Source organism: Pelophylax lessonae (assembly GCF_965119305.1).
Source record: "Pelophylax lessonae genome assembly, chromosome: 4".
Classification (NCBI taxonomy): Eukaryota; Metazoa; Chordata; class Amphibia; order Anura; family Ranidae; genus Pelophylax; species Pelophylax lessonae.
In genome coordinates, this window is record NC_138771.1 from 116,091,952 (window position 1) to 116,111,246 (window position 19,295).

Here is a 19,295-nt window from a genome sequence, read left to right on the forward strand (position 1 = left end):
TCGTTCGTAATTAATAGATGTAGCAATGCATTATTTCTAGTAGGAGAATCCACCAACTGAGACATGTAGTTGTCCTGTAAGACATTCATGAAATGAATGAATATTTTTACACGGTTCTATTGGTTCAGCTTGGAGCAATGTATCTAAGTATATACCATTTTAAGGCGTTCTTTCTTTCATTCACAGCACAGGCACCATTCAGATACTGCTTTGCATTTTCTGATTTAATGCAAAGCATTTAGATGGGTTGGAGAAACAGGGTGCTGTCGTCCGCTCAAAATTGAGATGGTTGTTTACAGGAAAGTGAGCTCAAGTAGATCATCCGTCATCTCTTAGGACAATAAAATTCTAGGAGGTAAATGTACAAAAGAGGTGCACAAACCTTGAGCATCAATATAGACATGCTTTAAAGTGATACTAATTTATTTTTTTGGTTCGAAACAACAAAAAACTTATTATACTAACCTGCTCTGTGCAGTGGCTTTGCACAGAGCAGCCCAGATCCTCCTCTTCTTGGGTCCTTCTTCAGCTCTCCTGGCCCCTCCCTCCATCTGAGCCCCCCCAGAGCAAGCAGCTTGCTATGGGAGCACCCGAGATGAGCCGTTGCTCTGTATCCATTCAGGCACGGAGCTACGGTTCAGCCCCAACCCTTTTCTCTCCTCATTGGTTCACTTAATTTGATTGCCAGGAGCGGGAGCCAGTGGCACCCGCTGCTGTGTCTCAGCCAGGACATCAGATCACGAGGTAGAGTCCCGGACAGCAGAGTCTCTCATGCAACATCACTGGAGCGAGATGGGGACCAGTATTAGGGGGGCTGCTGCACACAGGTGTTTTTATCTTCATGCATAGAATGCATGAAGGAAAAAAAAAAACCTGTCTTTTGAACCACTAATGATTAAAAAAATAATTTGTAATGGACGTTTGTAATTGGCCCATAAAAGTGTCCAATACAGCCACTCTTGGCCAGTGGTGGAGTAGTCATATGAAGCCGATGGAGGCAAAGCCACTGCAAGCATTCACCAGAGGACCTGCTCTTGGGATGGTGAGAAGCAGAATCCTCCGAGCTGAGTAGTATAATCTACAGCATCCACCTCTGGGGTTCTTGTCACAAGCGATGCAGTTCAAAGATGTCTTCTACTTTGTCAAGCTCACTTTCCGATAGGTGGCTATTCCAGTTTTAAACAGATCGCTCACATGGAGGGCCTCCACCACCAGAAATTACAATATCTTGATAAGCCAAGTGGCTCCATTGTGAATAATAAAATGACCCTCTCTTATTTGTCACACATGGTTGATAAAACACAAGGTAGTTGTACCCTTTATTTTCAGTGTACTCTACTTAATGGAGACAATTGTCTTGAGCAAAACTAAGAATGCCACAAGATATAAGGAACCAGCATATGACTTAAAGTACAGCTAAAAGACAATTTTTTTTTATTCTTATTTTTTTTTAAGTTTTGGATAGAACGAAGAGGGATTAGAACGTTGGTCAGGTTGTTATTACGGTCTGTGCCCCAGTTATGGAGATTCACCCTCTCTATTTGGCCGGTTAACCATTATCATTAAAAGTAAAAGAAAATCCTAAATGTTGGGTTGTCCCCAGAAAAGTAAGAGGGGAAAATCTTCCAATGGGGACATTAGCTCTAGTGACTTGGGGGGAGGGGGGTGTCCCTAAGAAATTCCCTTAATTTGCAGGGATTTCCTCTTGCTTCCTGTTTGGCTATGGGACAGTAAATTAAGGGAAATCTCTGCAATAAAACAGATTTGGTGAAAAAAAAAAAAAAAAAAACCTGACATGGGATTATATTCCTCCCTTACTCTATCCAAAATGAAGTTTTGCCTATAGTTCTACTTTAACGTGTCTACAACCATATAGCATACAAATACTAGTTTTAAGTGAAGTTGGTTATATTTGGTGATCTGCAGAGTTCCTAAAAATAATTTTGTTTACATTTTTTTTCCCCTAACCACCCTAATTCCAGCATGTTGCACCACCCTTTTCAGGCCATTTTCAGTGCTGCGATAGTATTTGACGGACATTACTTGGCTTTGCAATGTAACTAAATGAACTTTATATCATGTTTGGGACAGATTAAGCTTTCTTTTGGTGTTATTTTGGCAACCACTGCTTTTTGTTTTGATCAAGAAAAAAAATAGCCCATACATTGAAAAAAAAAAAAAAAGTCTGTTTCTTGTACTTTTGATCAAACAAAATATCAAATACATACAGTGGTAAAAATACATTTTTGATCCCCTGCTGATTTTGTAAGTTTGCCCACTTACAAATAAATGAAGGGTCTATAATTTTTATTTATAGGTGTATTTTAAATGATAGAAACAGATTATCAACCAAAAATCCTGAAAAACACATGATGCAAATGTTATACATGGAGTTGCAGTTCAGTGAGTAAAATAAGTATTTGTTCACTTACCAATCAATAATTCTGGCTCCCACAGTTGGCTACAGTATATGCTCATGTGGTACACAGATTAGTCCTGTCAATTTAAGAAGGAGCTCCTAACACCTCTCCACAGAAAATCTTTCATCTATTCAAATCTCAACATCATGGGCAAAACCAAAGAGCTGTCAAAGGAGGCCAGGGGCAAGATTGTAGACCTAGACAAGGCTGGAATGGGCTACAAGACCATCAGCAAGAAGCTTGGTGAGAAGGAGACAACAACTGTTGGAGGGATTATTTGCAAAAGGAAGAAATACAAATTAACCATCAATCACCCTTGGTCTGGAGTTCCATGCAAGATTTTGCCTCATGGAGTAAGGATGATTATGAGAAAAGTGAGGGATCAGCCCATAACTACACGGGAGGAGCTTGTGAATTATCTCCAGGCGGTTGGGACCACAGTCACAAGACAAACCATTGGTAACACAATGCGCCGCCATGGATTGAAACCCTACAGCACCCGCAAGGTCACCCTTCTCAAGAAAGCACATATACAGGCCCGTCTGAAGTTTGCCAATGAGCATCTAAATGATTCAGAGAAGGATTGGGTGAAAGTGCTGAGATCAGTTGAGGCAAAAATTGCGCTCTTTGGTATTAGCTTGACTCGCTGTTGGAAGCAAAATGCTGACTATAAACCTTGTTCACTGTCCCTGCATTAAGCCTACGCTAAGCAATGCAGATTTGCGCACCTGGTCTGAATTAGCCCTTAAAAGAAGTGACCGTAATGCACCAGACACAGAACATTTATGTGGATGAGCCCTCCACCCCCATAGAATACATTTTGGTTCAAAGTCTATACAGTGGGGAAATTTAATTATTTGATCCCCTGCAGATTTTTTAAACCAACTTACAAAGGAATGAAGTCTATAATTTTTATCAAATGTGTATTTTAAATGATTGAGACAAAATATCAACCAAAAATCCAGAAAAAAAAAAAAAAAAACACGATGCAAATGTTCTAAATTGAGTTCCAGTTCAGTGAGTAAAAACTATTTATTTGATCTCCAATCAAAACATGACTTTGTATTTGGTGGAGAAAGTCTTATTGGAAAGCACAGAGATAGGAGGTTTATTGTAGTTAACAGATTTGCACAAATCTCAGGAGGGATTTTAGTCCACTCTTCTTTACATATCTTCTCTAAATACTTAAAGTGGTTGTAAAGTCGCTTTTTCTACTAACTAGAACCCCCTCAGTTATATCAGGTTATATCGCTCAATGCCTATGTTTTTTAAAAATGATGCGGGGCAATACCTCATTTTGCAGCGCCGCTGTCAGCTGATGTTGCGGCGCTCTCCTACCCCGCGCTGAGGACTGCAGAGGGAAGGGCTGAGTGTTCGGGGTCATTATGTTGGAATACTGCCATGCATCCCAGTCTCTGAAAGAAGGGGATCATTTTCTGCTTCAGTCACAGTACATGTTGGCATTCATGGTTCCTTCAATGAACTGTAGCTCCCCAGTGCCAGCAGCACTCATGCAGCCCCAGACCATGACACTCCCACCACCATGCTTGACTGTAGGCAAGACACACTTGTCTTTGTACTCCTTACCTTGTTGCCGCCACACATGCTGGACACCATCTGAACCAAATAAGTTTATCTTGGTCTCTTTAGACCACAGGACACGGTTCTAGTAATCCATGTCCTTAATCTGCTTGCCTTCAGCAAACTGTTTGCAGGCTTTCTTGTGCATCATCTTTAGAAGAGGCTTCCTTCTGGGATGACAGCCATGCAGACCAATTTGATGCAGTGTACGGCGTATGGTCTGAGCACTGACAGGCTGACCCCCCCACCCCTTCAACCTCTGCAGCAATTCTGGCAGCACCCATACGTCTATTTCCAAAAGACCACCTCTGGATAGGACGCTGAGCACATGCACTCAACTTCTTTGGTCGACCATGGCGAGGCCTGTTCTGAGTGGAACCTGTCCTGTTAAACCGCTTTATGGTCTTGACCACTGTGCTGCAGCTTAGTTTCAGGGTCTTGACAATCTTCTTATAGCCTAGGCCATCTTTATGTAGAGCAACACTTCTTTTTTTCAGATCCTCAGAGAGTTCTTTGCTGTGAGATGCCATATTGAACTTCCAGTGACCAGCAAGAGAGCGAGAGCGATACCACCACATTTAACACACCTGCTTCCCATTTACACCTGAGACCATATAACACTACACGTCACATGACACTGGGGAGGGAAAATGGCTAATTGGGCCCAGTTTTGGACATTTTTAATTAGGGTGTACTCACTTTTGTTGCCAGCGGTTTAGACATTAATGGCTGTGTGTTGAGTTATTTTGAGGGGACAGAAAATGTACACTGTTATACAAGCTGTACACTCACTACTTTACATTGTAGCAAAGTGTCATTTCTTCAGTGTTGTCACATGAAAAGATATAATAAAATATTTACAAAAATGTGAGGGGTGTACTCACTTTTGTGAGATACTGTATATATATATTTTTAATGTACATGATTTATAATTATATGTGAAAATAGGGATTGGTTATCACAACGATCACAAGACAAAGAGCCACTCTGATTGGCTTGGTGCATTTTGCCTGTGATCTGAGCTGTCTAATGAAAGCAGGATTACAGGCGTTGGGAACAAGCCTGATGCCTTTGTAGTAAGAATGCTTTCAAATGTCCAAGATCAGAACAGTATGTCTCCCAACTGGTCATTTTATTACAAAGGTCTGTCAGTGGGTTGCTAAAGAATATTAGCATAATTGCACCATTACAAATGGAACTCTCACTACCCCTACCCCATATATATTTGCTATAGAAGATTCAAACTGAAAAATGTCAATAACAGTGAGGGCAACAAATTACAGTTTGAAAATGACACATACCCTTTCAAGAATTAACACCGGTTACGGAAAAAGACTGATTCTGACGAACGCAAGTTAAAAAAAAAAAAACTCCTGCAGTATCGAAATCATGGCTATATTTTTGTTGCCACTTCATAACCCATCAAATTCGTTACTACTGAGGTAAAACCTCAGTGTTCAGCAACTGGCACATTCTGCTTTGCAAGGATCCAGGGATATTGTTAATTCTAAGCACAGCTGGTGGCCCCTCACCATTCAGCTGAGTAACACTTTTCAGAGGTGACAGACTGCCCAATCAGAAAGCCAGTAAATGCTGAGGACATTCTAATGAGAGGAAAATGGGCAGCAAAGGGAATTACCGGCATCTCAAAAGATATATTCAACTAAATGAAAGCTGAAATTTTATCCATGCTGCATAAACTAATTTGACAGAAGAAAGTACAGCTTGTGTTTCCCCTTCCCACTTCCTTGTTAAGCGCTCTGCATTGGATTTTTTATTTTTTGCTTTTACAATTAAATAATTACACCTTCATGAGAATATTAAAATTACTGTTCTGTTTTTTCCTGTACCTATCTGAGTCAATGCCAGCAGCTTGCGCAGCTGGAAATACATTCCTTCTACAGGAGTCCCTAAAATATTTGGCAAAAAACATGATGAGTAATATGCATGTCTTATGAAAAAGATACCTCTGCTTTTCTTTTAGACATGAACATTACGGTTTAGGTAAAGTTATCTAGGCAATATGGTTTCCAAAAAGTCTGTTTAACACCTTTGAATCACCAGGAACACAGCTAAGCATATAGTATAAATACCATTTGCTTGTTTTAATAAAAGTTTACCTTTTATGTGTAGTGGTGATGGGGGATTGGGGGGGGGGGGGGGTTACGGCTTTAATCACGTTAGTTGTATAATAGGGTGTTTGTTTCTCATTACCTGGAGGCAGGTTTTGCTAGAAATCTTGCTGTACCTCTCTCATAGTTGCAGGTAACTGTCCTGAGTGTCGGTCTTCCTTCCAAGGTTAACAGAAGCTACTGCTACAGAAAAGAAAAGAAAAAAGGATGGCGCTCTGGCGTGCATGAATAGAGTGAAACACCCCAAATAAAGTTCACGTAGAACTTGACAAAGCTACATTGTAGCGAAACATGTATTTGTGGCAACGGGAGGCTCCACAGAAGTGAGTGCACCACTTTCCCCGTTCCGTCCGGCTTCTTGTCTGTCTCCGCGGCTGACCTCCGGCCCCCTTTTGTGACGTCATCCGAGTGTGGCTCCCGGTGTTCACGGCAGACACAGCGGGAGTCCAACACATTGGCTCTGGTCTTCGGAAGCGGCCACACACTGGACCGTGCGAGCCTTCACAATCGGGAACCGGCTTTTTTCCATCAGAGAGTGCCCCCTTCTCCCCTCCATCGGGATCTAGAGGTACTTGCGTCCCATGACTTTCACCAGGGATTTTTAGGAGATACAGAGGCTTCAAGGTCCGGCTGGAAAGTATGCAATTTGTTTATATTTTACCCTGGATGTGCATAATAAATTTTCTAAGACTACGTGAACTTTATTTGGGGTGTTTCACTCTATTCATGCACGCCAGAGCGCCATCCTTTTTTCTTGTTTGAACTTTTCCATACACCATCCTGTGTCAAGGATTAGGCGATCAGCAGTGCAGCTTATACATTGTTAATACAGTTTTGTATTCTCTGGGCAACGACAGTACAGGAACATTTTGCCCAGGATTAGCGCCTGAACCTTTTTTGTGTTGCTACAGAAAAGAACCATGCCATCCACCAGCCCCCTTCCACCCTCTCCGCCATTCACAGAACCCATATCACTATACTTCCACAATACATCACTTTTGCGAATGTGCAGTGGAATACTCTAATTCAACTGCTCTACTTCCCATTTACAGAAGGTGATGCAATGTGGGAGTATAGTAATACAAGTTCATTGAGCAGCAGAGAGAGGAAGGTGGGTTGTGCAACATTTCTCTATAGCAACAATTGCTGTTAAACTTCACGGCACTGGAAGACAGCCACTCAGGCCAGCAGCCTTCAGGTAATGGGATAAACATTACACATAACTATTCAAAAAAACAAAAAACAGAAAATCTTACCTGTACAACCAGACAGGTAATGCACATACTTTACTACTTAAAAGTGTGTGTGTATAACAAAAACTTTTTACCCCATTTTAGATAGAGAAGTTTGAATCCCAGTTTTTTTGGTTTTGGTACGAATAGTGAACAGAACATTCAGAAAGGCTGACGCTCCCCAGTGGGACAGACCGCAATACAATACAAACTTGACAGGGGGGGTTCTAAACCTTACCAGCTACCAGAGGTTTGCATATGACAAGACTGGCAAAAATTTAAAATCCGCTGGCAAGTAAACAGGACACACATTTATTTTTTACCTGTGTATCTAGCTGTCGGAATTTTAAAAGCAAAGGGCATTTTGGTACATTATGCTGGAGCATGCTGTAGAGACATGTGAACTTTTCCTTTTTTTTTATTTTATTTTACATGGTGCTGCCTACCAGAAGAAACACCCATCTTGTTGTAACATATACCACAAAATTGAAAAAGAAAGTTGGCATTATAACCTTATTGATGTTTTTTGTATGCAGATAACTCAAATTGTCATATTGAAACATACCAGACATTAGTTGCAATCTATGCCTTTGCAGCTCTAGCCACAAATGAAGTACTTATTCACCGAGTCCCTGACAACACTTTCCATTGTCCAAATGAACAGTTTGAAAGTTTTCTAATCGAGATAATCGTATTACTCCTAAGTTGTTACCACAGTTTTGCAGTCCAGGATTAGAGGTATCAAGCTTGGTCAACTCTTCTACCATTTTATTCTATTTATATGTGCAGTTATATTTTTCATTTATTGTGTCATTAAATATTTTATTCCCCCATATGTGACTTGGTACATTTTTTAACGATTTACTGCTTATAATCAAAAGTTAGTGCACTGATTATATGAATATTCATTACGTATTTGATAATATATTTTTGTAGCTGCTGAGCACAATCATGGTTTGTCATCTTTTTCATTAAGTATTTATCAGATTGGCACAGGTTTGTAATTAGGGTTTAGCACATTGTTTTGTGGTGGGATTAGTATGTATTTAGTGGTTTCCCTATGAAGTTTAACTTTCACAATCATGTAACCTGTTACTGCTATTCCATAGTGTGAAATGATTCTCTTTATATTTGGTACAGGGTAAATACAGTGCTCAGAAGGATTTTTTGATATATATAGTAGAAATATTTTAAATTCCTAATACAGTTTAGCGTTTGTTCATGTATGCAGTAACCTTTTTATCAAGTGGTATGCAGCTGTCTTTTGGTGTTCTCTGGGAATTGAAAAGCTTGTCTCCATCCTGAGACTGAAAAAGCCAAGTTAAACATCTATGTTGAGGGTGTATGCCCACTTACATAGTTACATAGTAGGTGAGGTTGAATAAAGACAATAGTCCATCCAGTTCAACCTGTGTAGGTGTGTGTGGCTGTAATCATCTAACATAGCCCTTAATGTCCTGATCCTTGAGATGTAAGTCTAAGAGTCTTTTGAAAGCCACCATACTTCCCGCAGAAACCACCTCTTGTGGTAGAGAATTCCACAATCTTGTAGCTCTAACAGTAAAGAACCCTCCTCGTTGCCTGAGGTTAAAACGCTTCTCCTCTAATCGCATTGTATGTCCTCGAGTCCTCATGCAATTCCTTCAAATGAACAGCTTTTTTTCTAAGCTGAGATCCCCATTAAGATATTTATAAATTGCTATCATGTCCCCTCTTAGATGTCTCTTCTCCAGGGAAAATAAATCGAGCGATTGCAGCCGCTCTTCATAGTTAAGGTCCTCCAACCCCCTAATCAGTTTAGTTGCCCTTCTCTGGACTCTCTCCAGCTCCAACACATCCCTCCTGAGGACTGGAGACCTGAACTGGACAGAATACTCAAGATGCGATCGGACCAGAGTTTTATAAAGTGGAAGGATTATAGTCTTATCTCTGGAATACATCCCTTTCTTTATGCATGCTAATATTCTGTTGGCTTTGGAAGCTGCCGCTTGACATTGCATGCTGTTGCCTAATCTATCATCAACCAAGACTCCCAGATCTTTCTCCATTTTTGATTCCCCCAAGGGTTCCCCTCCTAACGTGTATTGTGCTTTTATGTTTTTAGTCCCCAAGTGCAAAACCTTACACTTCTCCACATTAAACCTCATTTGCCATGTCGTTGCCAACTCCGTTATTTTGTCCAGGTCATTCTGTAGGATATCTGCTTCATGCTGTGCAGTTATTGCCCTAGCCAATTTTGTGTCATCTGCAAAAACTGATAATGAACTACTGATCCCTTCCTCAATGCTGTTTATGAATAAATTGAACAAGGTTGGTCCCAGGACTGAGCCCTGGGGCACCCCGCTTACTACCTCAGACCAGTCTGAGTATGCGCTGTTTATTACTACCCTTTGGACACGGCCTTTTAGCCAGTTCCGTATCCAAGAGCAAACCCTGCTGTCGATACCTGCAGACCTTATTTTACCTTCTCTTTCAAACCTCACATCGGTGGCCAGTGTAATTCCTGCTTACATTAATGGCCATGCAGGGGGTCAGTGGCAGAAGTGTCCCTTACTCTGGATGTCAGTAGGAAGAATGACCCCTTAGTAGAAATTTATTTCATCTAAAAAAATAAAATTTAAGACGACGCCTAATTGGCTCCACACTTCTGCCTCTGCCTTGTAGCATAGGTGGCAGCACAACATGCATACTAAGGAGGAAAATTAGCCCAGTGCTCAAGTAACCACTAGCAATCTCTAGAAGAACTCTAGGATTCAACTGAACCCTGGTTCAAAAAAGCTGGTTTACTGTATATATCATTAACTCCACTCTAATGTAAAATCTCTATGCACGTAGGCATCAAATCCTCTCTTTTCTATTGGAATACACAGATACATCAATTAATCAAACAGAAATCCTCTATGTAAGAACTGGTAAAATGACTAAGGTCTTCGCAAGTTGGTTAACACCAATTAAATTAAAGGATTGCCATCCCATTCTGTAAACAAAGACATTTTAACACCTCATTACATTATGTGCCATCCTTAGAAAAATGTAATCCTTGAATTTAAAAGCTTTATTCTACACACAATTTGATGTATAAATGTAAAATGGCACAGAGGATCAACAGGCCATTAATAATTTAAACTATTTATTCTAGATATTAGTTTACAAGAATAAAGCTTTTAACCTTGTACTTCATTCTAAATTCATGTGATAAAGTAAATGAAAACTATGCATATTAGAACTATTTCACAGGCAGGCTTACATTTTCTGTGCTAAATAAAATATTACAGGATTAACTAAAGCATTTTTGTCGTCACGCAGCATTTTCCTTTGATCAAAGGCATAGAAGAAAAGATTTACTGGCCTTTCCAAACTGTTTTGTATTACCTCTGCTGGAGCCAAATGTGCTGTAACCACCACAGTCTTTTATTACATATGTATTAGGATTAAACATACTATTTGTAGGACAGATTTGTAGTTTTCTCACCTGCCATCATTTTTTGAGCTTCATAGGGTTCCATGTAGCCATCATTCTCGGTTATGGTTTCGGCTGTTGCCTGGTTCCCTGGACCCTGTTTGGCATCAAAAGGGTCTGCATAGTCTTCAACAATGATTACCTATGGGAATATGACAAACCAATTTAATATATGTATTTATAAACCAAGCCAAATACTAAAATACACATTGCAATACCTATGAAGGATGACATCTATTGGGTGGGAGACAAAAACACTAAAAGCCCGATTTTTTGTAAAATGTGAAAGATGATACTACGCCGAGTAAATAGATACTTAATACGTCACACTTTAAAATTGTGCACTCATGGAATGGCGCCACATTTCCGTACTTAATCTCCATAGGCTATGCTTTAACATTTTATACAGGTTACCAGCTTAGAGTTACAGGAGGTCTAGTGCTGGAAATATTGCTTTCATTCTAATGTTCACAGCAATAACCTCACCTGTGTGGTTTGAATGTCCTTTACATATGCGGGCGCAGGCTTATGTATGGGTTCGCTTCTATGTGCGAGCACGCGGGGACTGGGGTGTTTTTAAAAAAAAAAAAAAGTGTTACGGTTTATTTATTTATTTTTTTTTTTTTTACACTTTCCTTTTAATTTTTCACTTTTTGATTACTTTTACTTCTATTACAAGGAATGTAAACATCCCTTGTAATATGAATACAAAAGGTACTTTTTATGGAAAGATATGGAGTCTATAAGACCCCACATCTCTCCTCTAGGTTAAAAAAATTGGCAGCATTTACATCTGCCGACACCAGAAGCGACACGTCACTTCCGGCCGCCGAAAGTCATAGAGATGACCGGGGAACATCTGGTCCTCGGTCAGCTCTATGGTAAACTTCTGCCGCTGTCCCCTCCCAGCGCCTGTTAAAACAAATCAAGTGGCGAAACAGACTGTTTTTACTGTGCAGGGAATCGCTGGCTGAAAAGAATGTTATCTGGATGATGCCTGCAGCTGGGGGAAACATTCAGATATCGCCACTTCAAGTCCCTGACGTCATAGGACGTTAACCCGAGTGAAGTGGTTAAGGGCAAAAAAAAGGTGTATAAGAATGAAATAGGTATACTATAATTTAAAAAAAACTCAAGATGGGCATCCTAGCGAATGCAATATACAAGGTATGGGAGAGGATATTGCAATAAACATGCAGACACCAGTCCATCAAATTCAACCTGTGTGGGGGGTGTACCAACCTTATCACCTATGTAACTAAAGTAAGGCATTCATGATTATATAGTTACATAGTCCGTTTGGTTGAAAAAAGACCATTCAGTTCAACCAATAAAAAGGGGGGGGGGAATAATCATACAATCCTAAATACATAATCCTATAAACAGTTGATGCAGAGGAAGGCAAAAAAAAAAAACGGGTTGCAGGAAATAAATGGGCCAGATTCCAGACAGTGTTGACAGGGAAATCCCTCCTGCCAAACTATAGCAGCTGCTAGCAATAATCGCATGTAAAATCCTGCAGGCTGGTTGTACCAAAGTTGATCGATCCGTCAACTTGGTACCCTCAGGCTGCCCATACATGATTCGAATCTTGCCCGGCTCCTTCTGAACCAGCTGAGATTCAAACCATCTATGGCCAGCCTAAGTCAAAAATGTAAAACTAATGCCACAATTTTTTATTCAGTTTTCATTTCTATTCCCTTTACATTCTGCTATGGCAAAGTTATGGTTACATAGTGTGAGTTGTCACTGATAACTATCCCTCCTGACTTTCATGCTAATCCATTGGCTAAAATATTTCTACTTGTTCTGACTCAGAACAAGCATGTAGATCCGAAGGGCTTCTATCATTTCCTTTATATTTTCTATATACCCCTACAGTGAACCAAAAAAACATTCCTTTTTTTCCCCCAGCTCCTCTGCCATATATATATATATATATATATATATATATATATATATATATATATATATATATATATATATATAAAATAAATACATACATACATACATACAGGGAGTGCAGAATTATTAGGCAAATTAGTATTTTGACCACATCATCCTCTTTATGCATGTTGTCTTACTCCAAGCTGTATAGGCTCGAAAGCCTACTACCAATTAAGCATATTAGGTGATGTGCATCTCTGTAATGAGAAGGGGTGTGGTCTAATGACATCAACACCCTATATCAGGTGTGCATAATTATTAGGCAACTTCCTTTCCTTGGGCAAAATGGGTCAAAAGAAGGACTTGACAGGCTCAGAAAAGTAAAAAATAGTGTGATATCTTGCAGAGGGATGCAGCACTCTTAAAATGGCAAAGCTTCTGAAGCGTGATCATCGAACAATCAAGTATTTCATTCAAAATAGTCAACAGGGTCGCAAGAAGCGTGTGGAAAAACCAAGGCGCAAAATAACAGCCCATGAACTGAGAAAAGTCAAGCGTGCAGCTGCCAAGATGCCACTTGCCACCAGTTTGGCCATATTTCAGAGCTGCAACATCACTGGAGTGCCCAAAAGCACAAGGTGTGCAATACTCAGAGACATGGCCAAGGTAAGAAAGGCTGAAAGACGACCACCACTGAACAAGACACACAAGCTGAAACGTCAAGACTGGGCCAAGAAATATCTCAAGACTGATTTTTCAAAGGTTTTATGGACTGATAAAATGAGAGTGAGTCTTGATGGGCCAGATGGATGGGCCCGTGGCTGGATTGGTAAAGGGCAGAGAGCTCCAGTCCGACTCAGACGCCAACAAGGTGGAGGTGGAGTACTGGTTTGGGCTGGTATCAAAGATGAGCTTGCGGGGCTTTTCGGGTTGAGGATGGAGTCAAGCTCAACTCCCAGTCCTACTGCCAGTTTCTGGAAGACACCTTCTTCAAGCAGTGGTACAGGAAGAAGTCTGCATCCTTCAAGAAAAACATGATTTTCATGCAGGACAATGCTCCATCACACGCGTCCAAGTACTCCACAGCGTGGCTGGCAAGAAAGGGTATAAAAGAAGAAAAGCTAATGACATGGCCTCCTTGTTCACCTGATCTGAACCCCATTGAGAACCTGTGGTCCGTCATCAAATGTGAGATTTAAAAGGAGGGAAAACAGTACACCTCTCTGAACAGTGTCTGGGAGGCTGTGGTTGCTGCTGCACGCAATGTTGATGGTGAACAGATCAAAACACTGACAGAATCCATGGATGGCAGGCTTTTGAGTGTCCTTGCAAACAAAGGTGGCTATATTGGTCACTGATTTGTTTTTGTTTTGTTTTTGAATGTCAGAAATGTATATTTGTGAATGTTGAGATGTTATATTGGTTTCACTGGTAAAAATAAATAATTGAAATGGGTATACTGTATCTTTGATTTTTGTTAAGTTGCCTAATAATTATGCACAGTAATAGTCACCTGCACACACAGATATCCCCCTAAAATAGCTAAAACTAAAAACAAACTAAAAACTACTTCCAAAAATAGTCAGCTTTGATATTAATGAGTTTTTTGGGTTCATTGAGAACATGGTTGTTGTTCAATAATAAAATTAATCCTCAAAAATACTCATTTGCCTAATAATTCTGCACTCCCTGTACATACATACACACAACATGCTCATGTTCTACATACCCTCCCCATGCTCCAACAAGGTCTCCAGCTTCCTACTCTGTCCATTGCTGCCTAATTTACAGCCATTGCTAATCAAACCATTACTGGTGAGTCCAGCCTGCCATTGACAAACCCCCTGCGGGTGCATCATTACACAACCAGGGCTCCTAATACTTCTGCCTACCTAGGTTCAAATCTGACATCTACCTTTGATTACTAATGTATTACATTATATATATGCAGTGTAATATGTATTTCAACCTTTGTATCCGAGGATTGGATTTGTTAAACTGTTGTATACCATTACTTCTTTTTGAATTTATCTCAGTAAAGCATTTCCTTTTTGGAAAAAAAATAAAATACTTCTGAAACAAGTTTACATGAGCACTGCTGAGTCTAGAAAAAATGATTGCCCCCACCAAGAAAAAAAAAAGAGTGAGGACTTAGTACAGCTAGATGGAAGAAAAAAAAAAAAAAAAGGATAGAGGGCAGTGGAAGCTAGAGTTCTGTTTTAAGCCAGACACGGACATTTCAGAAGGGGAGGTCACCGATGGAAGCACTTATATTTCGAGTTTCCTTTAGAAAAAACAGCAGATATCACAAAAAGAATACATAAAAATATTCTACATAAAACAACAATATGCAACACTGCAAGTGTATGCACATTATCCTATATTGCATGTAATGCACATTATCCTACATTGCATGTAATGGTATTTGGTTGCATTCGGTTATTTCAGACCAAAAATAAGTAGGAATATTCTACAAAGATTGATACAATTATACAGTAGTTTATTTGGTACCAGTCTCCTCTACCCCCAAGAACTTATTACAGATTCATATAAAACTTTACCTTGCAAGTTTTTAAATCAAAAGCAAACAGCTCTGCTAGTCAATATAAAACACAGGCTTGCTACACATACTGTAGGTAATCAAGCCAAACGTGCTCTGCAAGCTAATAAAATAATGCTTTTACAGATTGGTTACTATAAAATGGGTATCTAGAGCTCAATTTTTATTAACCAATTCAATACCAGCATGTTACATCCCCTTCCTTTCTAGGCCAATTTTCAGCACTGTGATACCCTGACTGGCAATTACTCGGTCATGCAACACTGTAAACAAATACATTTTTTATCATTTTTTGTAGACAGATCACGCTTTCTTTGGGTTTTCTTTTTTTCTTACTATATAAAAGGAAAGAAGACAAAAGAAAAAAAAAAAAAAGTTTCCCTTCCTTATCAAAATGTATCAAACACCCCCAAAATGACAAATGACCCCTTTTTGGAAAGTAGACACCTCAGGTTGATCACCTTTTGGAAAGTAGACACCTCAGGTTGATCACCTTTTGGAAAGTAGACACCTCAGGTTGATGACCTTTTTTACCACAATCTTTTGGCAATGCTGAAATTAAGATGCATGCCAAAGCTTGAAACACTGCTGCAGCACAAAAGGTTGTGTGAGCATTCCTGCCATGCACACATGCACGTTGCAACCAAGGGCATATTCAAACATTCTCTCAGAACAACTGCTCCAAGTGTCCATTTATTGACAATGGACGGTCAGGATATAGTTGGGATAGATCACATACGAAAACCCCAAGTCTTCTAGATTCCTTGGAGCAGCCAAAACATGGTTCCAGATTCAAGACTTCAACAGCCTTATTTTCCTATAGTTACCCATCATATACGTGATTACCATTACAATGAATAAGGTTACATGCACACAGCCAAAAAAGGCCATTAAATGCCTGGATCAGTGTATTTCTGTGGCAGGTACAGCCTTGGGTTCAGATCGCCAGCAGACCATAAGCCAGTACAAATCAAGGATAGGCTGAAACTGTCCGTCACAGCAATCTCATGTTACAGTGAACCACTCTGATTGGCTCTCTCATTTTCATGCTGCTTTCTCCTTCCTCATTTGTAAGAGGAAGAGAAGGACTGGCTGTGTGTAAATCACTATGAATGGTTCACCGCTATCACAAGGTACAGAGCTCTATTCTCATTGGATTTTTTTAATTGTGTTGCCCAATGACAGCATGACCACTGGAATGGGCCTGGCCACACTCTAAACAAGGATATAAAAAGGTCCACATAGAGCAACAGCTTTCCCAACTGGCTGTTATACTGCAATGGCCCATTGTGAGGAAAATGAAAAGGTTAAGGAAAAACACATGAAAAGAAAATCCAAACATAAAAAGCAAGGAACAGACAAGTTATCATAACAAGACCTAATGCTGGCTATAAACCATCTTGGCAGTGGATATATCAGATTTGAGCAGGTTATAATTCAGCAGTATTAAGGTTCAGTGAGAGATAAGTGAAGCAGAGCAAGGAAATCGGTAGAGATGATTGAAGAAAGCTTTTGGCATGTAAAATGTTTCTTTTACAATCTGTTCAGAAAAAGAATCCTTTAAAATCGGCAGCATAACTCAAAGCTTTGGCTTACTATACTTAGGAGAACAGGCAGTTCTTTAGTCTTCACTGGTAAAATATGTTCTTGCCAATGGACAGCTTTGAGTCCATAAACTAATACTTGCTTCATCAACTTTGTGAGGATGTCTCAGAGCTGACAGCTGAAAAGGTGAACAGGCGACAGATATAACACCAATTTTTTGCAACACTGTATGAATTACAACGGAAAAAATGTTTTTTTCCTAATTTTTACTGGTGAGGTAAAGATTTACAATAGATGCAACTTCTTGCTTATTGCTGGGTCACTGGGTATGCTACAAACTGACAAGATGATGCTGCCTGCGCAGACAGTAACACAGGCATAACACATGGACACTCCTCCAATTTCTTGGTTTAACTTCCTTAAATCACCTCCCTGGTAACTGGACAGAGGTGATGATGCTAAATTATTCAGGTTGCAAGTGAAGAGCCAAACTGCTGAACCACCAAAAAACTATTACCTGCCTGGCTGGGTAGTTAAGAATAAATCATAAGACTGGCTGATCAGAAATAATTCTATTTGTGCATGTAAAACAGACATATTAACTTTTGTGTATTTATCCTTTTTCCTGGAGTACCATTTTAAGCTGTCAAGGCAGTGGCTAGAAAAGTCCCTCAACATTTTTACCCCAGGGAAACCATTTAAATAATTTTTCAGATCTACCTGGTCTATTGTGGTCCATTGGACCTTCAGTACAGGGTTGCTGAAACGTAACTTGTTAGTAGGTTAATCATTTAAACGTTAGTCATCAGCTGATCTTTATCTTTATAGAGATGCCAAAGTTTCTCATTCTTTGGAGACCCAAGATTTGTAACAACATTTTCAAGATCTAATAACTTTCATTGGTGGCTAGTCCATGCAGTAACCAACATTTCACATGTCCAAGAAGGTTCCCTTAATTTAGATCCTTCTCTCAATTTCAAAAATTGAAAGCTACCCCCCCCCCCCCCACAAACACACACACACACACACACACACACACACTGAGTTCTGCCATTATTTACTAATCAGACATTTTTTCATCACACATTATGCACTCTCCCCTCCAGACACCTATACTAGGAATGAAAATATATATATATATATATATATATATATATATATATATATATATATATATATATATATATATATATATATGTCAAATGCACCCTCGTGGGAAGGGATGGATTTCATCCCTATATTTGAACCTTACTTCAGATACCACCTCCCCTAAGCTCCTCTACATGGTTAGATGGGAAGAGGAGCTTGGTGAGCAACTCAGGGAGTAGGAGTGGAATACCATGTGGATCCGTCTTAGGAAATATACCAGATCATTGACGGTCCGGGATACAGCACTTGAATTATTTACTAGGAAGTATTATACCCCACTTAAACTTCCTATTATTTATCCTCAAGTCCCATCTCATTGTTTTGTGACTGCTCTCAAGTACGGTCATTTTTGCATATGCTTTGGATCTGTGAAAGTGTGGTCCTAGTTTGGGCTGAGCTTGTTTTGACCTTGCTTCCAAATTATTTGGTAAACCTATCACTTTAACTCTGAGTCAAAGTCTGCTATTCTTTACTATCCCCTGATATCCTACACCCATTGGAAAGATTAATACATAGCTTTTGAGTAGCCATGCACTGGGGCTCTGCATACCAAAAGAAGTCATTGCCTGTACCCTTTATGCAAATTATCTCCAGAATGGATGCGATTAGGTTGATGTCACAAAGTTTTCACACAATTCTTAGAATCAAAACCCTGCTTTGATGCAAAATGGGATCCATTGTTTTTAGACTTAGACTGTCTACCCTCAAAAGACTAATATTATTTAGTTATTCCATAGTAGGCTTTCTAGATACCTGAACTACCTCAAGCTACATTATTTTCTGGTATGTTTGCTTTTTCTGATCCTTTGTGTGCACTTGAACTTACTTAATCTCTACTGTGCTTTGAAAGTGCTTTATTAATTTTTACTTTTGTACTCTCAGGGGTTTCTTTTGTAATATATATATGTATGACGGGATATCCAGGCATTGGGCCTGATGAGGGTCTGCCATTGTTTCCGGAAACGCCAGCAGCCCCTTTTAGCTGAATACCCAAATGTAAGATTGGAGTCAAAGACCAGTCCGGCATCTTTAGTTTGTTTTGTTTATTTGATATTGGGGATGGGAGAAGGGAATGAGTGGGATACTCCTCTGGCTCAACTAGGTACAAATGGGACACTTTGAAGAAAAATGCCTTTCAGCGCCGTCTTGACGTCGGCTGGATGCCGACCAACGCTTGCTGGCGCTTAAAAAAACACTGACTTGCTGAACTGTACTTGAACTTGACTTCTGACACAAGTCCCGAACACTGCTCCCTCCAGTCCTTGCTGACTGAGGTAGCCTCTGTATACTGCTTGTGCTGCTGCAACTCTCAACACTACACTGCACGTG

General features: G+C 39.8%; 1 protein-coding gene across 5 annotated transcripts in view; it reads right to left on the minus strand.

Annotated features, from left to right (window-relative positions):
• Nucleotides 1-19,295, minus strand: part of SHF (Src homology 2 domain containing F) — a 412,091-nt gene that overhangs the window by 272,086 nt on the left and 120,710 nt on the right. For all 5 annotated transcript variants that reach the window (XM_082254702.1, XM_082254701.1, XM_082254705.1 and 2 more), the window contains exon 2: nucleotides 10,838-10,967. In XM_082254702.1, the coding sequence (XP_082110828.1) occupies nucleotides 10,838-10,967 (130 nt within the window). The remainder of the gene's footprint in view (nucleotides 1-10,837; nucleotides 10,968-19,295) is intronic.